Below are 20,593 nucleotides of genomic sequence, written 5' to 3'. Positions count from 1 at the left end.
TGAAGCCTTTGTATTGAAGATATGAAACTTGGAATGCCATCAAGTGTACAGTGCAATGTTTGTTTCAATATAAGAACTTCACCTGAGGAAGAACTACAACTTAATCATCTACAGACCATGTGAATGCACTTGCATTATTCTGCAAGGAATTTCTGTACTTAGCAGCTGTTCCTCTTGTTAAAAACATAATATGCAAGTAACCATGCCCAATAGTTTTAAGCATATGTTTTTTTTTATACATTTCAATGAAGCTGGAGATGTTTGACTGGCTGTTCGCCTGACATGCTACTCCAGGTGCTGGGTGACGATATGGTTTGATGTACATTATACACTATGGGGAAGTGAACATAAGTGTACCACTGCACTGTCAGGCAATCATTAGGCCGCTGAATGCATCTTCCTGTCGCAAATTAAGTAGGCCTAGATGTGGCTGATACATGTTTGTAAGAAAACATGCCCGCCTTTAGAAGAACTTGTTTCATTACTCACAGAAATCCAATGCCATCTAGAAAGATAAAAGGCACTGCAGTTTGTTTCTTCCTACTCATGTTTTGTTCAAGTGTACATTATGTTTACTTACGCTGCACTGAAATTTTAAGTGCTAATTAAACACTGAATACGACAAACGTTAATGTGGTGAAGCAAGCAGATGTCCCAACTAAAGATGCAATAGAATATTAGTGAGACCACTAACTTCGGGGCGGTAGCGGAGTACTAGGATATTAGACGTAAACGTAAGCGGCTGGAGTGGTGATGCCATCTGCTGGCACACAGCTCGGACAGACAAACACAACTATTATTGCTGTAACAAAGCGTATGCTACTTTGCTGCTCGCATGCATTTTTGTCAGCAGCGTAATTGCCAACATGCTGACCTTTTAAAACATGTTTTTTTTTGGCAAGAACACTTGGAACACACGCACACAAATGCATGCACGCACACACACTGCGGGCAGGCACAAACTGGACACTGTTCCACAATTTTTCCTAACAGCCAAATGAGATGCACTGTATCTTAAAATGGGGCCAGACCGCAAAAACCTGCAGCCGTGCGGAAAGCGCAATCACGAGACTGCTCTGTAAACTTTGCGGATGATAAGAAATGAGCTCAGAAGTGCACAAAACTGCCAGGGACTGGACTACTTTTTCAGGCAGAGCTCATGTTCACCTATAAATAATTTTGATACTGCATAGATTAAGCAACGGAAATGACGAAATGTAGGCACTGGGTTTTTGTGGAGCAATTCATGCAATGCATAGTGAATGTGCGATTTTTTTTTTTAATGAAGGTAGCCTTTTCTTAATGTTAATCCTTGGTTTTGGTCACGGTAGCCATTGTAAGAATTCCGACCTGCAACTTATGAACTGTTTGAATTCTCGGTACTCAATCCAAACTGTTCTGAAAATTTTGTCCCACGTAACAATCGCATCCTCAAGTCTGTGCTGGATTTATGGAGAAAAAGTGTGGTCACCATGTGAGCAAATACAGCATGTTTGAAAGAGAAGTGTATATGTATAGGCTAAGAAGTCGCAACGTGTTAGTGGACTGTACAATACATGTGCATATGGTGATCAAGAAGGCATTTATTGTGGTATGTGACGAACTGAAGCTATCTGTGTCCAACTGTCACTAAAGTCATCATTATTATGGTATGAAAGAGAGAGCGAAAGCTGTTAACTATACGCAACAGACATACCGTATGTGTGAATGCAACATTAGGTCGAAGCCAGTGGTAGGTATAACGTAACTAACAAGAAAATGTAATAGCCAAAATGACAAGTACTTCTCATAGATGCTCTGGAAAATATCCTTGAATCGGCCATCGTACTGCTTCAGGATGGTGTTCTTGGTGCTCAGGTAGAGAGGCCATTCTTTCATCAGCGCATACTGGAAGCAGGAGTGGGCAAAACCTTCAATCGACTCGTCCGTGTTGTACATGGCCATGGTGACGCCGCCTGACTTCTTGAAGTCAAACACGATGTGCTTCTGCTTCTCCCCCCCATCGGCGGGCGTGAATACAAGCTCCACTTTTCCCATGTTGCTCACTACCCTGTCCATTGCTTTGTACTGAAAAAAGTTAAAGAAGGAGCATTTGAGCTGAAAGGCACAGAGATGAGATAATGCACTTTAGCACACCTGGATGCCTAATGCAGTAAGCTGTGTCACACGTTATACACATTACACAAAACCTGTTGACATCTATTGAGGGCACTGAATGAGTGTGCTATGTTCAAAGGAAGCCAATGGGCCAGCAGCAGCATGCCTCAAGGACAATCTCTGGTCCTAAGTCCAGCTCAGAGTGTTACAACATTGCAATGCAAACTCCTGAAAGACTGTCCTATGAGAAAGGAGCAAAGAAATGTGTTGTATAGGCTTCACGTGTTACTCATTACAACTTTAGTGGGGCAGCCAACGCAACACAAGTAAAATGACTACTGATCAAGCATTAATACAGGTGTCTGTCATCAAAAATACCAAAACATTTCTGTGGCATTCATAACGACATTTCATTGCTTCTATGAATACTACCACTACTAAATTTCTTTTTTTTTTTTAGACTTGTGCTAGAACATCGTCAAACAGCTCTTTACAACATTCAGTGCATAACAAACTTTTGAAAGAGTAATAAGGGGCTCTTTAAATCATGTTCTCGCACGTATATTCTAAAATGAAGGTTTATGCTTATCAAATGGAACAATTGCTTCTTTTACCTAGTGTAAAGAATATGAAGCCTATTACTCATCCTGCAGTCCTAAAACAGGAGAGACATGTATATTTTGCTCTCACCTGGTCACCAAATGCATGCCTTCCAATGACTATAGGCTGTGTCCAGCCAGGCACGAGGCGGGGGATGTTTTTGCACAAAATGGGTTCCCGGAACACCGTGCCCCCGAGAATGTTTCGGATGGTGCCGTTAGGGCTAGGGTACATCTTTTTCAGGTTGAACTCTGAAGCAGGAAAGAAGAAAAAGACATCATAAACATATGAATTAACGCTCAAGCTCAAACGTACATTCAATACAAATGTACATTCAAAAGAAAATGGTTAGCAGTGTAATGGACAGATAGATGTATTCCCCTTCAATGAACAAAAATAAAAGAGTGCTTAAGCTGCACAAATATGTGATAGGAGCCTGAAGGACCACATACTGCAGCATGTGCTGGATGCAGCTGTCGTGATATCCAAAATTGATAAACAGGAGTGACCACCGCAAAGGGAATGACAGGAAGCAGCATATGGGCCATCACATTGCCACAGAGGTGTACTACCGTAAAATGCCGCGCAAGCTCCCCCACCCGAGCAAGCACCCCCCTCCCTTTTTCGGGAGATCTGAAATAAGCGCCAGTGACCGAGCAAGCGCCCCCTCTCCCCCTCTTCCGCTGTGGCCACTTTTTTTTTCAAGACGAGCATCGCTTGTTTAAAAAGAACCACAAGAATGAGTACACTGAATGCGTATCTAATGTCGTTTATGAAATTCCGCTGTCATGTGGCCTGTCGTATATTGCTCAAACCGGTCGCTGCTTCAATGGTTTGACATTGACGAGGGGGAATAAAAACAGTAAATAAATAACGCATTTCATTAGAAACATGGATTTGCATTTTTTAAATTTTTAGCGGCTCTCCCGCCGCAATCTCGAATTTCGCTCCAGGACCGAGCAAGCGCGCCCCCTCCAAATCTGGTCGGAATATCCTTCACCGTAGGGGGGGCGCTTGCTTGGCATTTTATGGTATATAGAAAGCCATTCTGCATGATCTCAACAAAGCGAATGGTGTTGCATACCATAGTGCAATGTCACAGACAGATCAGGAGGTGGACCTTGTACATAGCCAGCATATGTGCTGGGTACAACCACGTGCAGGCTACTATTGTCCTACCTCAATTTCCCTTCAATCTCCCTAAGCTGAAACGCTGAAGAATAGAGTGCGGAAAAAAGATCAGCAGTTATGTGTGCGAATACAACCGATGAGCGAAGCTTCTTAAAAGTGGGAGGAAAACGACTATGTAAGTTTTGAAACTGTTTATTTGCACTGCGCACCTTGTTTTTTAACGCATGCCGAACGCCGCGCGCACCTTTTTTTTTTTTTTTTTTTTTGCTACTACCTTCGACAAAGTGCACGTAGTGCACTAGAATGATGGTTGTCATTTCACAATCCACGATAAAGGTGGTGAAAGTGCAGACGACCATTATAACCAGTTGTGCACAGAGCTTATTTCTTTTAACCTCAAATTTTTGGTGCGCTAGAACCAAGCCGCTCAAGGCCCAAACATTTCCTCTTAAATCACCGGCCATTGCAACCCAAAGCGATGCTTAAGAGAAGGGAGCTTCAACGGCGACGGCGGGCCTAAGGAGCTTCACTCTTAATAAGTGTTCTTAGCAGCCGTGGGCTGTTGGTAATGGGATACGAAGTCAGTGGGTATTCACTGAGGCTCGCCCACAAATGCCAGATGCTTCCATACCAGGCATCCTACAATGCAACGGATAGCCTCACCCCATAGCAACACACTATTTTCAAGAGTGGACCCCACATTACAACCTACTATGCCTGCCCAGCCACATGGTTGGCAGATTCTGAAAGCTGAAACGAATTTTCATCCTTTTCATGCTTTTTGTCAACTGCAACATGTTACTGCAGCCAATCTAACATATAGAGTCGACGAGATTCTGGATGCCCAATTTTTTAACATGTCCTAATGATTTGAACACCACTGCAGCATCGCCACGTACTTCAGAGAGCTAATATGTACAGGGTCGTTCGAAATTTCGGGCACTCGAACCCTTCACACGCCTCATTTTTTTAGTTTTGCCTCGATCACAAATACAAAATGGCAATGATGTATGCCACCACTACTGCAATGTCCATTTTCTCACAGACTCAAACCAGAAATATCTTTTGAGCGCTTGCAACAGCAACAGTTCCCGAAAATCAGCTTCGTCGCAATGCAGGAATTCTATGCGGTCAAGTATACACAATGCCGGTGAAGCATACAAAGAATGGGAAGAGGGCCACTAGAGACAGCAGAATTACAGTGTGTAGTTGAATAATTCACATTTTAAAACTAGTACAATGCTTTTCAAACCAACTGGTGAATCACGGTAAATAGTATTATTTAGGGGTGTGCTAATATTCAAAATTTCGAATATTTTTCGAATAGTGTTTGCTATTCGATTCGATTCGCACTGGAATTTTACTATTCGAACTTCCCAAACACAAATACAGTCAACACCCGATTGAAAGTGACCCCTTCAGATTTTCAATATGCTTCACCTCATTACACTCTCGTATTGCTGCAAAGCTGCCCTTCAAGCTACGTTACGGTCGAACTTTGTCAAGAGAGAACGTCCGATTGGAAGTGGTCCCTAGATTTTTAATATGCTTCACCTCATCACACCCCGGTATTGCGGCAAAGCTGCCTTTCAAGCTCCGTTACGGTCGAACATGGCCAAGACACAGTCAACGTCCGAATGGAAGTGGTCCCTAGATTTTCAATATGCTTCACCTCATCACACCGCGGTATTGCGGCAAAGCTTTCTTTCAAGCTCTGCTACGGTCGCAAATGTATTAACTCAAGCAAAACGCTGGTTCCAACATGAAGATGAAAGATGTGGCAGAGGTGGGGGCTCAATTAATGTTGTTTTGGACCTGAAATTTGGGCAGGAAGTCCGAAAAATCAGAAGCCGAAGCTTTTTAGCATCCAAAATTTTGCTATTCGCACAGCTCTAGTATTATTTACCGATTTTTAGCACAACACAGGGAATGTCGAAATTGAGATAAAAAGGATGTCTGTTGATATGTCGCTCTTTTGTGGTTGCCTTCTTTTGCACCAATATTTAGTTGTCACTGTCATGTACCAATGAGCCAGGCAACCCACTCTTGTCATTTCACAAAAGCTTTTACCTTCTACCCTGGCCTCGTCAGGTGTAATGGTGGCACACTTGATGCCTACGTTGTACTTCTTGATGGCATGCGCTGCATCGTATGTCACCTGGTCATCCGTCTTATCGCGGCTTGGAAGACCAAGGTCGTAGTATTTACAATCCAGTTTTAGGAACGGGAATATCAACTGCAAAATGAAAAACATGTTGAGAGTCAGACAAGGATTCAAAGTTGATGACGTGCATGAATGACAGGATGCAATGCAGCTAAGTGTGTTGGCCACATGCATGCACGATATCTAGCATTATACGCAACTCCCGAGTTGAAAGTGCACTTTGCTAGGCCCACAGCCAGGACGGGTGCCACGCTTGAACCTCAGCAGTCAACAAGGCATAATGACAACACTTTCCTAGCAGAACTAATGCTGGCCACACATGTTTGAACCTGCTTAGAACTTTTTATTCAGGAGGATTTTTGCTGCAGAACATATGAAGAATAAATGAAAGTGCTAGTCTGGTTCTAGCTCTGGTTCACGCAAAAACTGAAGCAGTGACACTGCAACCGTGTCACCTGCCAACCTCCAATGGGTGTAGCTCCCACTTTTGTCTGGAATCAATCCAGCCTTTCTTAAAATGCTTAGACTGAACCCTTGCAATGCGTGGAATTTAGACATTTCGAGTCATGCCTCAATCAAGCAACTGCTTTTCAATCAAACTTTATAGAGTTTATATGCTCAACACAAATATAACATACCTCTTCTTTAATTTTCTGCCATATGATCCTTGTCATCTCATCACCGTCCAGCTCCACCACTGGGTTCTGGACCTCAATCCTTTTGTCGGATCCATCTGTGCACACAAAAAAATAGAAGCATTATGAAGTGTGCCGAGGCAATAAAATGAGTCAGTAGTCAGTTTAGCTGCTCATCAATAGTACAGAAAAAAAAAATGCACATGTACACTCCTTAGCCTCGTGGGCTTCCTCACACAGCACAAAACTTTTGCTGTGAAGTGGTCAACCAGAGAAAACAATCTTTTTCTAGTAGATGTTTTTGCTGCCTAATGCTTGCTTTATTTTTTTCATTAATAACATTTCTGTTTTCCTGTTCCATCTGGGAATTTTTACCAGCAGTTCAGACAAAAGATGCGAAAAAAATATTGTACTCTCAAAGACAAACACAATGGTGATTTGTGAGTGCAGCCTTCACGTGCACACTGAAACTGGGCAAAGTTAAACTAACGAACAAAGAAAAAAAAAGAGGGAGAACAGCCAAGAAAGTGCGTTGGTTGTACTTCATTCCAAGAAAACCAAGAACTGAGTAAAATGTGCTTTGAGGATTCTCGTGTGCACAGAAATGGCCTAAACCCATTAAAAAACCGCAGAAGGAATCAACTTTCATACTGAGAGTTTCAGATGGTGCAGTCCTCAGGAAGGCTCCACGTGGGCATCGACACTCTTTGGGCCCAGGCAACTGTTTCTCCTTAATGGGAGTTTTAATGAACCCCTCCCATGCTAACCGTGAGGGAGCTGGCAGGAGCTCATTGAACACCCTTTAAGGAGTTTTTATGTTTTTAAACTCCTTAAAGGTAGTTTTGGAAAACCCTCTCTCCCTTTAAGGAGTTTAATGAGCTCCTGTCAGAGTTTTGGCAGAAGACTTTCCTCCCCTATTTTCCGGAAAGGAAAGCCTCGTGTGTATGCCCCTTCTGGTGAATAGCGGCGGGCGCGGCTGCTTTTATAACTGGCAGTTTACTGACTGCTTTTTTTTTTTTTGTAAGCACTGTATTATTTTCATTATCCTCCCCTACAATAATACTTTCGAACGCTGCGAGTGCTTCAAATAAACAAATAAATCTATGATGTAATACAAAGGTACCGCGGCGCTGTAAATAAATAGCGCGCGCGAAATTCAACAGGCAAATCTTTCACCATTGTACTTTCTTCACTAATAGACAATTATTCTACGCCAAATAAAAGAAAACGTATATCCTCGCTTTCTTTTTATGACCCGCGACAATGTCTTCTGGTGTACCCAGAAGCTGGCGTCTTTCATGCGGCTCATAACCACTATAAAACGTTTACGCCCTTTGGGGTGTATCTATTGTCTCAAACACCCTCTTCGGCGTGTCTATGTGTCCCTGTTACAACAGCGTACACCCGTTAAGGAGTCGTTGTGGCGAAGCAATAATCGTTATCTGGTTTGCTTACGTTTCGTTTCTCGGGAAAAAAAAAAAAAAACCTCTGCGTTTGCCACTTTCATATCTGTGATGCTAAGTCACGCTGATAGCGCGCGCGCACGCCTACGCACGCAGTTCGTGACCTGAATGTACGGGGCGCGCAGCGTTAAAGAAAGGACAGGCACGCAGTAAGACGGATGACAACTATTGTTTGGGGACAAGGTAACCTCGAAAAAGGTACAAGCAGTCCAGCAGCTCATTCGATGCGCAAGCAAATCGCCGCGGAAAGAACAGCCCCGAGACATTTCGAGCAATCCGGCAGATTTCGCAATTGCTCCGTGATCAAGCCGACACAGTTGTTATTCCGAACGGAACATAAGCTTGGCGACCTTATTTGCGACAAAGCGCAACGTGCAAAAGACCGAAAGGGAACGGGCGGCATGCCTGTGCGCGCCGCGGAAGAACTGACACCGTCGCGCAAGCAAGCGCTGGAGTCCCGATCGACCTGTGCGCGCGGTACTGCACGTAACTCGGAAGCGAGAAAACATTCCGGGCTCTGAGAAGCAGCGCAGTCTTGAGCGGAAGCAAGCAAGCAAACACGCACGCACGCGAGAAATGGGGGGAGGGGGCTAAGCACGCGGTAATTGAGTTACGGAACTCCCCGTTGAGAATTCGACAGACAAAAGAGCTCGCTCTACTGCGACGCGCACTGAAGCGAAAACGGAGGCCGTACTTTAGTTTTGTGTATGCGCGAGGGTTTGTTGCTGCGGTATATGCCTGCTGGGCAAGCCAGCAATTGGTCTGGCTAGCGGCTAAAGTGACGCAGTCACGCCAGCGTGGTTCGCTGCATATTGTTCGTTGCAGACATGGGGGTTCTATCGGTCGAATTCCGCCATTTCGTCAGTTCCGATTGGCCCAGAGGGCAGCTACGGCCTCTTTGATTGGGTTAAAATGCCGCCATTACAGAATTCGACAATATGGCGAAATTCGACAGTGTCCAGAATAGAAATCCCGCTCAGTCAGAACTGCAGCCATGATTACGACTTGAAATGCATGCTCGAGTAAACCAGCGCAGCCTACAGCTATTCGCACGTCCATTATAATAGTTTAGCGATCATCCAGGGCAAACCAACTCCCAATAGCCAAAGCGCTGCCAAATCCTACAAGCACGAACCGACGAACACTATAAATATATGGCTTCATCAAGAGGATCTGAAATAACAGAGCACCCAAAAACGATGGCGATCGAAAGAAGGCGCAGGTACAGCGTTTGTTGAGCCTACGCCTTTCGTCTTTGTTTTTGAGTGCGCTGATATTGTAGAATGAACCAACAACTAGCCCAGTGTTTGGACGCTTAATTGGACATAACCACCATTTCTATGCAAGTAAAATACAGCTCAAGAAAAAGAACCAGTTCAAAGAAATCGTGCGTGCGGCCGGATGTGAAAAATCACAATGAAGTCTGTGCATCACGGTTCTAGCACTGTTCACTATCACCGACCGAGTCAATAGTTTCCTAGTCGGCAGATCAGTCAAAGCGACACGCAAGCAGCACGCGATTTCACCTTCAAATTATGCATTTTTTTTACTGTGGTCAAGAAAGTATGAAAATAAGCGACACTGGGGAAGGAGGTCGGACGGGAGAGCATGAGCATCAGTTTGAAATATCGGAGTCTCACACGGAACACTGCGTCCTACAATAAATAAGCGGGTCGATGATGCTATTTCCGTGCCACGGCTTATTTCGAGGCCATCCCGTCAAGTCAGGGCCACGACGACGAGGCACACGATCAACCTACACGCATGTGCGTTTCCATGTCCTCGGTTCAAACCCTTCAATACCTCGCACGGAGAATAATAATAAAAAAATATATAGCATACGTAATACAGTAAACGTTTTTAGCCGCGCTGTCCGCAAAACCATTCATCCTACCGATTTAATAATTGGGGCGCAGCGTCAAATACCAGCTGAAGACCATAATTAAGGTATCTAGACTAATGTTAATTAATACCCCATCCACAATATGACCACTGGATTGAGAAAGAATACGGCCGAACACCAGGGGCGTAGCCAGCAATTTTTTTCGGAGAGGGAGGGAGGGGGCGGGAGGTAAGTCCGTTTACGTAAGTACTTACGTGCGTGTGTGTATGCGTGCACATATATAAACACATAACCATTTAGGAGTTCCGAGGGGGTGCGTTTGAACCCCCCCCCCCCCTCCAAGCCACAGAGAAACACCGTATACGGTATACACGTTCAAAGTATAGTTATTAGCGCTGTTTGATAATATCAGTATTCCACAGTTGACAGTGTTCAAATAAGCCCAACTGCATGGAAGAAGCCATCTGATAGCCTGTAGTCAGAAACTTGAGCAACGATCTAGTTGCACGCGGCATATTAAAGGGACACTAAAGAGCAAAACGATTTTTCTCATATTAGTAAAGTACTCTTTCACAATCCCAAAAACACCACGCTTGCGGCGAGAAAACGCTCAAAAACAAGATGTGGGTGGCGACGCCACCTTGAAGTTTCCGCACCATTCGCCGTGACGCCACATGTTTGGACAGCGCCTACTAGGGACTACGTAGTTCCTAATAGGTAAAAATGAAAAATGAAGTACATTGTCTTCCGAAGGAGCCATAGACTTAACATACCAAGTTCGGGGTGATTTTGTTGAGCGAAAATAAGATAAATACACTTTGAAATCCATGACGTCACGCGGGGAGATTTCGGCGCGAAATTTAAAAACGAAACCTTGAACTTTATTTTCTCCTCTATTAAACCTATGATGGCGAAATTAACATCAGAGTTCGCAGAGCACAATTTATCAACCTAAACCAATTCATTGTTTCTCTTTAGTGTTCCTTCAGGCTGCCTGGGATGGCAATCTCCGAAAGTTCGAAGCGAGAACTGAGGAAATGATCTGAGAATTACGACCTTTCCGTTGGTTCGCTGTCCACGTTTTAACAATGGCGGGCTGCAAGACCGCGTTAATAAAACTACCACCGTTCGTCAATAGGTGGCGTTAGGTCGGCGCCATCTGTGGCGCAACTCTTCGCACAAACTTCCCACTTTGTCGTCTGCTACACGCGGCGCGACTTCCTGATTTTACGGCCCGCCAATTGCGACCGGATCGAATAGGGTAACGTGGCAGAGAGAGAGGCACGAAAGAACACAAGTATGAAAGTAACGGAAGAGAATGAAGAGCAACGGAACAAGAAACGAGGTGAAGGCGAGGCAAGGAAGTCTCAGGGGTGGCCCTAAAAATGGATACCGCGCGAAAGTCGGCCGGTCGCCACGCGCACAGACCAGCAAGCAAGCAAGCAAGCCTGCAGAACCGGCCACTTGCTCCGAGCACGTGCAGAGCGGTACAGATAGCGCGGTGACCTGCCCAGCCTGCAGCCAGTGGTCGGCGTACGCGGCACGGACAGTTAAAAGCAGCAACAATAAGAAAGCCGGTACAGGCATTCGCCGCATGCCGCAGAAAACACTTGCGCAAGGAAGGCGCCGTCCTCGGAAGGGGCGTCGGCGACGCTGACGGAGCAACGGACAAAAAAAAATAAATAAAAAATTAATAAAATAAAATAAAATAAAATAAAGATACGCGAAGTAGCTGAGGTGCTCACTTTCCGCAGGCGCGATAAAAAAGAGCGTTTCGGCGTTCGTTCGCTCCACTTTGCCGCACTCGGTGGCGTTTATTTTTGCCGCGCTGCTGCTTTGAGCGAGCGGTCGTGGGATGCTGGCGTGTTGGTCGAGGGCGCGGTACACGTCTCCGGGTGTGCAACGACTCGCCATTCACTCAACGATTTTTTCTCTTTCTTTCCTTTTTTTCTTTCTTTTTGCAGGCTTCCCGTCAGAGGTGAGGGCGAAGAGGTTTGGCAGCGTCAAAAATAAGAGCGGTACATATATACTATGTTTCAGCTTCGGCGCAAGCTCTGCTGTCACTTCGGAAAGAGCATGCAGGAAGGGTGGATTACTAATAGGTTCATAAGTATAGACTGCGGATCCAGTCGGCGCCGAGTTCCCACGTCACTGCGACGTCAAATGAGTCTTTTTCGTTGTTTACAAGCTCTCCCAAAACACTCATGTACATTTAGTTTTTTTTTTTTTAAGCTTTAGAAATAGCTGTACCCGACTGGCGGGTTCTTTCGGGCTCTGAGCATAGAAAGAAGCCAAGTCATGACTTGGTTGTGCTGCTCTGGAAATTCTTCCCAGGACGCCGTGAGTCTGTTCAGCAAGAATGTTAACAGAGCGTTCGCTTCTCAACATATAGTATCCTACAACTACGGTTATTGTAAGAGATTCCGAAGGAGGAGGTCCATCATCCCTCAAATTCTTATAATTTGTGTGTACACTCAAAAGCAAGTTGTCGGGACGTTGGGTCCCCAACAACCTACTTAACTTTAGGTGCACGTTAACGAACCCCAGGTGGTCGAAATTTCCGGAGCCCTCCACAACGGCGTCTCTCATAATCATATCGTGGTTTTGGGACGTTAAGCCCCAGATATTATTATCCACAACAACCACGATTTTCCTCTATTAGTACGCAATGCTTCTAATCAAGCTGTTGAACGAATAAGTTGCAATACCCACTGAAGTATGGAACATTTATTTGGAGCTTTTTATGTTCCCAGACAAAGCAAGAATATAGATTTGCCGAAGATTTCGCGTCCCGCAAACTTTAGGAATGTCCAACCAACACCTCCCCCCACCCCCCTAGATATTCTGATATTAAACTCTGGCTACGACTGCGGTGCTAACGCCACATCGCTTGAAGCCAGTCCGCTTTTTACAACTCGCGTATGAGCTGTGAAACGTAATAAAACCCTCAAATCAGTGACTCGTTTCACGCCTGCGCAAGCTGAAAAAAAAAGAAAAACTTGCCACTTATGACCTACGCTTTACGGCTTGTAAATCCAGCGCCTCGTACAGTTTGTGCGGAGACGCGAGCTCGTCGGCTGCACATCGCTGACTGCTGATGCTGCTGTCCTTGACTGCTCGCGCCGCTTTCAACAAAGCAAGTAGAAAGGTCCTTTTCGCGCTCCATCGCACTGCCAGCCAAATATTATCGCGGAGCCACCGACTGCGCACAAAATCCGAGACATGCCGGTATTGCGCAATTGTATGTATTATACTACACACGACCACACTGTTTTCGAGGCACGAAAACCAAAAAAAAAAAAAAAGAAAGAAGCAGGTCATATGTTGGCAATTGCGCTGGTCTAAGCTACATAGCACTCAGTAGTGCTATGTAGCTTTAGACCTTTAGATGGATAAAAAGTTACGCATGTTTTATTTTAGCTAATACTGCTAGCAAAACGGGTTTACCTCTGTGGATATTTTGTGCTAACGCCAGCCAAGAAAAGTGAGCAACCGAATACAGAGGTTTTTTTTTTTTTTTTTTCGGACACCTGACGTGCAACACGCGATCGGTGCTATGTGCTGCGGCCATTTTGCTCGAAAATAACCCAAGGAGGTTGCGTACGCTAAGTTCCGTGTACCCCTATCATGATATATAAGTGTCCGTCGACGAGTGGTGATCTAAGAGCCAGAGGTGCCAGGCAGCGAAACGATTTGCGTGGCTGCAGTTATTTTACTTTCTCCACTGCGCGACTACAGGGTTAAGAAACGCTATCCGACTGCGCACGCGCGGAATTGCCTAGCGCTCGTCTCGCACAGACCGCTCGATCTCACGTGCTGCGCACACAGTAGTAGCGGTGGTGTCTGGTCGTGGAGATAAAAAAAAAAAAAAAAAACAATCGCGACTCGCCGAGCGCACGTGACAAATACACACACCCGCGGTCCGTTCCAGTTCCCAGAAGTGGTGCGCACAAAAGCAACGCAACGGGCACACCAGGCTCCCCTTTCTCTATGGTAAATATATGCGTGTCACTGAGGCGTCATGCGCACGTGGCGATAACAAAAAAAAAAAAAAAAAAAAACAAACTGGGACTAACGAGAATAACCGGCTATCGGTCCACCCCCGAAGCAAGAACCGATCGATACACATGGCGACAGTTGGCAGGTGCTTTTTTAGCAAGCACGAAAAGCGGCTCTATATATGAAAACACGGCTCTAACAGCATCATCGACGTACCTACGATTAATACTGATTGAAAGTCAAACGACAATGCTGCTGTATTACTACCGTACGCAGAGGAACGAGCGTATTTCCCGAGAACCGAAAGCTAACTTCACACCATGTTTACAGAGTCTGCTATCGTATCAGTGAATGAATGAATGAATGAATGAATGAATGAATGAATGAATGAATGAATGAATGAATGAATGAATGATCAGTTTGCTCATGTCTAATGTCCACGGAAAGGTCGAAGGAAAAACGGTTTCCAACATATCATCGCATGCCTTTCTCGATTATTTTTTTTTCCCTTTGAGTTCCGGAGTTGCATATAGTGTTCGCCATTTCGATTATGTTTTCCAATGCAAATCACTTCTACAAATTTTTCTTAAGTCCGGTCGGTTTCCTTTTCGTATTTAGTCGGCATGTATTTCTTATTCTGACCTGTGTGCAACATTGTGTAACCATGCTGGAATGTGTATAAGCGAAAAAAAAGGGGGGGGGGGGGGAGGGAGGGAGTTGAGAGATGTACTGATTGTCTGGTTATCAAAAATGAACGAACGAATGAATGAATGAACGAAGTCAGGCAGCTGAGGCCAGAAATGCCTTCTAATTAAGATTTTTAAAATATGCAGGAGAGAGAACAGGGTTTAGAATTCTAACAGACATACCGAAGGGATCATAAACGAGTACCAGGTCCCCCCCCCCAAAAAAAAAAAAACAACAAAAAGAGCAGAAAAGCACATCGCTCAATACTACATACCGTTTGATTTGCAATAGCCTCCTGTCTAGGCAAAGGTGCAGCATGGGCGAGAACGAAAAGAAACAGAATTAGGATGGAGACAAAGAGCTTGCAAGATGCCAGCCGATTTCACAACGAGTAAGGAACACATTGCTTCTAATTTCTGTCTATTGCATGACGCAGAATACGGCGACAACAGCACTCAATCTCGCTTCCCAGATTTCGCACCGAGGAGTCGGGTTCTACGGCTTCCTCTGCGAACCGCATATATGCACATGAACAACACGTGCAAGTAACCTGAGCATATGCAAACGACGTGTTTCAAACGGCACCCGAATTATCCCTCGCTGTGCAACAACGTGGCTCATACGCAGGGCAGTTTTCCTTTCCTACGTCAGAAATAATCACGATTTTCGCAAAACTGGATCGTAGACGTTGCCGGCGCCGTCTGCAATCTTTTATCTATAATGAGGTCAGGCGACCAAACTCTGACCCGTGTGAGCAGCGCCGCCCGAGGAAGTCCGCTCGCAGCTTCGCTAGTTCCGTGCAGCGACGCGGAAAGCCGCGAGTACTGTGGCCAGCTCGTTAATTAACCGCCGCACGCGATATTAGGTGAGCAGCGCTTGAAAGATGAATCGTTATAACGTGGTCGTGTTTTGAAACGGTTCTGTACAGGTAGTAAAACGTTGCAGCCCTAAGCAAACTGGTCCAGCTTGCAGAAAGAAGCGTGCAATAACCCTGAAGATATATAACGGAGCGAGTTCTACAGCAGTTTAGTAAACAAGGACTGTGACAAGCAAACATTGAATGCCTCGGAAGAAAGACATTCAGGAAACTCTGAGCGGTGATGTGCAGCACATTCCGCTAGATACAAAATGGTGTTTGCGTTAAGCACGTCGGTTAAAGTACAAATAATGCGACCATAGCGATTAATCTAAGCAGAGAAGAAAGACGACAATCGACGGTCCTTTGCTCGTCCGAGTCTCTCAAAGTGCTATGTCACACTTAATGCGTCAATTCGAACACATCATGCAGGAAACGTTCGTACTCCTGCGCAAGGTGGTTCATTTATCAAGGCTGAAGCCTTAGATGCCTCGTCAGACGCGAGAGTTGACAGTCGGCGTCAGCACGAGTGATGCAAAAAAGTAATTATCACGCGATGACGTCACAGATGGGCAAAATCTGTGACGTCATCATGGCGTCGCATGACGTCGTGGAATGGTCAAATTTTGGCCGATCCCGGAGGCAGTGCGGAACTTCGAGTAGTCTTAGGCGAATGCATAAGGGACCCTGTGAGTTTTTTTATTTATTTACGGAGGCCACAAACACGCAGCACCGAATTAATAAAACGCATCTACGGGTTCACGTTTCAAGGACACCAATACACGAATAGACAAACAAGCCCTCGAAGTACAAGCCACGACGTCGCAGCAAGATTCTTCTCATGCTCCGAACAATCGGGAGAACACGAGTAAGTATAGAAGATGGAACGCAACCCCGCAGCGAGGAAGAAGCACATATGCCAATCCGAAGCGGCTGACGAGCGAGGAAGTCGGCGACAAACAAAAATACAGACGAGAGAGCGTCAGATCCACGTGCTCCGCGCACTCTCTCACCTCGACGGCGGCAGTGGCGAGATGAACTGCCTTCACTTTCACGGACGATGCTCGCCTGTTCTTCGAACCGTTGCCCTCGCCTCAAACTCTTTCTCGGCCCTCTACGCGGATGAGTACGGCGTGGAGTGAATTCGAAATCGCCTCGGACCGAAGCCAAGAAGGGAGGCCGCGGCAAGAAGTCAATTACCCCGTTCCAGAGGCAGCACACGCGGTGCAAGAGGGCGTCCGAGTGCCCGCATGATCCGGTTCCAAGTCCGTTGATCTCGCGAAGCATGAAGCCTCCGAAGAGACGCGCGTGAAGGCGAACTGAAATTCGCGAACCTTGACGGTTGAGGGTCGAGAGAGAGAGAGAGTGATGAAGACACGTTTTAAAATACTGCGCGCGCATACGTGCACGTCGATCTCCTTGCACGCAGGAAAAACTCACAGGCTGCCTTATGCATTTGCCTAAGACGACTAGAAGGCGAAAGCCACTTTGTTCTTTTCGGTCGATGTATCGATCCTCCCCCGGCCCCCTCCGAAAGCTTTCTGCTCCTAACGTGGTTTTGCACTGCCTCCAGGATCGGTACCACCTTTGACCAAGCGACGATGTCATGTGATGACGTCACGACATCTGACGTCACAAATTCTTGCTATCAGTGACGTAATTACGTGATAATGATCTTTTGCATCACTCGCGCTGACGCCGACGCTCAATTTTCGCATTTGATGACGCATCTAATAGCGCTTACAGAAGAAAAGCTCCATGTTTCCTCGCTTGCCACTGAGTTTTATTTTCGTATTCGAAGAAGGAATTTTTTCACAAACATGCACAGCGGATCGCCCGTCAGAACGCGTTGCAAAAGTTGCTCGTTTTGTAATTTGTAATCGGCGCAAGTGGCGGACTCCCGCACCTATCATCATGGGAGAACGTTAGGAATTTTCCTGTCCACTTTCACTGACGTATGCATGCACGGGGAAGGTTCTAGGACGCAGACTATACGTGGGGCCTTATGCGCTATCCTCTGTGGGACGCCCGCATTCATCTTCGCGTGCATTTTAAACGAGGACACCGATCAACTTTGTAAAGCTTTGAATACCAGAGAACCGAATCGCGCGGAGCAGACGTCTTCACGATGTTTTTTTTCCTCTCTGAGCAGAATTGATAGCGTCATAGCAGCATATATGCTGCACTCCTGAATAATAATAATAATAATAATAATAATAATAATATAATAATAATAATAATAATAATAATAATAATAATAATAATAATAATAATGTCTATGGAGTGAAGAACAGCGCGGGTAAATTCGAAGTCGCAGCCATTCTATTACAGTAGGGATAAAACCGATATACTGTTATTCGGAACAAGCCGTAATGCGAATGTGACGTAACGTATTGCGCGGATAATTCAGTCATCAACATCGCAATCTGCCACGAGTGACAGCATAAGAGTTATTTGTCAGCTCTAGTTATTACACTAGTAACATTAGGGATCTTTCCAGTCGCCTAAACAAGAAGACTCGGTCGCCGCGGTGGCTCACTGCTTACGAACGGTGCTCGGTTGCTTACATGGAGAAAGCCGCGTGTGTTCGATCCCGACCGCGACGGACACATTTCGATGGAGACGAAATGCTAGTAGAGGTCCGTATACTGTGCGATGTCAGTGCACGTTAAAGAACCTTCAGGCGGTCGCAATTATCCGGAGGCCTCCACCACGGCGTCTCTCATAACCCGAGTCGCTTTGGGGCGTTAAACACCATCAAACAGCCAAACATTAAAGGGACACTAAAGAGAAACAATGAATCGGTTTACATGAGTAAAGTGTTCTCCGAGAAATCTAATGTCGTTATTCACCATCACAAGTTCATTAATAGAGGAGAAAATTCAGGTCACAGTTTCATTTTTAAATTTTGACGGCTGTCAAAGCCGTCGAAGTGCACGCTTCAACGCGTGGGCTCGGTCGAAAGAAAGTCTACAGCAATCGTAGGGCATCGCTGGACAGAGTCGCGATACCTTCTCGGTCGTTCGGCAGAAGGACGGTCACGTCGCACTGGCTGATACAGCAAAGACGACACTGACAACAGCGTTGCCATCTCAGCCGTTCTTATTTTTCTTTATTACACACACAGTTGGAAAAGCGAGCTATATCACTATACGAACCCTCTCTCCCTCCCTCCCTCATTCTAGATCTCCCTTTATCGCGCCGTCGTGATTGCGGGACTACCAAAGCCGGGACAACGCCCGCCTGATAGCCAGTTTGACCACAATGCCAGACTGCATGACCTCCCCTTCGAGTGTTCACAGAATGAAGAAAAAAAAAAAAAAAAAAAAAACCCAAAGGCAAGCCGAGAAAGTGCTTGCGCTGCTGACTAAACTGGAGCACACAACTGCCTCTGGGATGACCGCACTCGGAGGGCGTGCGCGGACCTTGAACTAGACCTTCGCAGCAATGCCAGCGATTACGCCCAAGGCTGATCACGCTCGTATAGAGCTACAAGTGATAGGCCGTGGCTCAATGGGATGATCAAAGGATTTCACCTCCTTGTAACAGACTGCTCAACACAGTCACCAGCCGGCTAATCTAGTTTTATTATCAAATCCCAGAAATTTGGTACTACTCCTGCAGCTCCTCGGGAGACGTGTTACAGCGACCCGGTGCATACCAGACCACATCAGGTACGCTATTCCAGAAACTACGAGGTGTCCAATCTTGTACCTGCACAGATCGAAAGTTCTTTCCGCATCGTTGACATCGACAGAACAGGTTCTTATTGGACATCGACATAGCCTGCAGCAGAGTTTCGAAAAACATTTATCTTTGAAATAAACTCTTCAGTCACAAAATAGGTGTATATACCTGACGGAGGGTATTATGTTCCAGCAAGCGCAGCCATTGTCACTGTCATCTGAAGCCGAAACGCGATTAAAATACCTATTGCGACACGGAATTCGAACGTGCAGTACGTTCACGTCTAACCATCAAGGAAGCAAAAAAAAAAAAAAGAGAGAAAATAAGTAAGCTCCAGCTCTCTGCATCGCAACGTTGTTTGACGCGATATAAATCTACTCAATCGTCGTTTCCACTGATCTGAAGGTGCTTGCTCTCCACAAAAAGTTAATAAAGAGCACTATGACAGAAGTGCGTCATTGTTCCATTGTTTTCTCACTGTCATATCGTCGCTATGTTTGATCCCATGCACCCCGACGCCAAGGTCATAACCGCCGACTAGCCCTCCCCCCCCCTTTCCCCCCCCTTTTTTTTCAACTTACAATCAAAGCTACAGCTTCGTAGGGGCGTTACAAGCGTACGCTATATTCTGTCCCGTCACATAAGCGTCGCGCGTTTTTATTCCATATTTCGTCCGCCGAGCGAGAAGGAGTAGCCGGTGCCACCATAAGGGCACCAACCTCTCCATATTCGTAACCGATCTCTGAGAAATAAAGTTTTGATCATCATCATCTCCATATTCGTAATTTTAAAAAAAGAAGAAAAGGAAAGCGTTGCACGCTTACGTAGCTAAACAAACATCTGCACGAGTGCAGGTGGAAGCCGACAGCTAGGCGCGATAACGCGACAAGTGCTTTAACGCTACACACTTTGTACTCTCGAATGAAATAACAACTGCGCCTGAAAATCTTTAGTGGAAGCCAGATTGTAGCGGATCACAAGTTTTAGGCCAACCCACTACGGAGCCGGCGATTAGCGCAAGAGGAAATTTGGAAAAAGAAGTTGATCAGTCCCCCTCGTGGGTGTCAATCAGTTTTCCTAGGCCAAAAAAACAAAACAAATTGACAACGTTATTTAGAAATAGAATAATGCTAGCGACTGAAGGTTTTCCATCGTATTTAGTTCATAGCGAGAAAAGTTCAGCGGTAACAAAATTGTGTTCGCAGCGATAAATCATCCAGGCTCGCGAACAATCGTGTCACCATGCAGCTGTCCTTGCCGTTAGTTTAGAGAATGACCTTTCCTTGATCGCATTTTTGACGACAGTCGTGTAATGAAATTACACACACACACACACACACACACACACACACACACACACACACACACACACACACACACACACACACACACACACACACACTAACAAACGCTGTCCACCAGCCAGGGGCG

At 45.6% G+C, this 20,593-nt stretch overlaps 1 protein-coding gene across 1 annotated transcript in view; it reads right to left on the bottom strand.

Annotated features, from left to right (window-relative positions):
* LOC119396786 (isocitrate dehydrogenase [NADP] cytoplasmic) overlaps positions 1–20,593 on the bottom strand; it is a 30,408-nt gene that overhangs the window by 5,916 nt on the left and 3,899 nt on the right. The window contains exons 2-5 of the mRNA XM_037664114.2: positions 6,631–6,725; positions 5,899–6,064; positions 2,788–2,948; positions 1,784–2,067 (exon numbers count right to left, since the gene is read on the bottom strand). Coding sequence (XP_037520042.1) covers positions 1,784–2,067; positions 2,788–2,948; positions 5,899–6,064; positions 6,631–6,725 — 706 coding nt within the window. The remainder of the gene's footprint in view (positions 1–1,783; positions 2,068–2,787; positions 2,949–5,898; positions 6,065–6,630; positions 6,726–20,593) is intronic.

Source organism: Rhipicephalus sanguineus, chromosome 6 (genome assembly GCF_013339695.2).
Source record: "Rhipicephalus sanguineus isolate Rsan-2018 chromosome 6, BIME_Rsan_1.4, whole genome shotgun sequence".
Lineage (NCBI taxonomy): Eukaryota > Metazoa > Arthropoda > Arachnida > Ixodida > Ixodidae > Rhipicephalus > Rhipicephalus sanguineus.
Note: the sequence above shows the minus strand (reverse complement) of the source record. Positions and strands in the feature narration are given on the sequence as shown.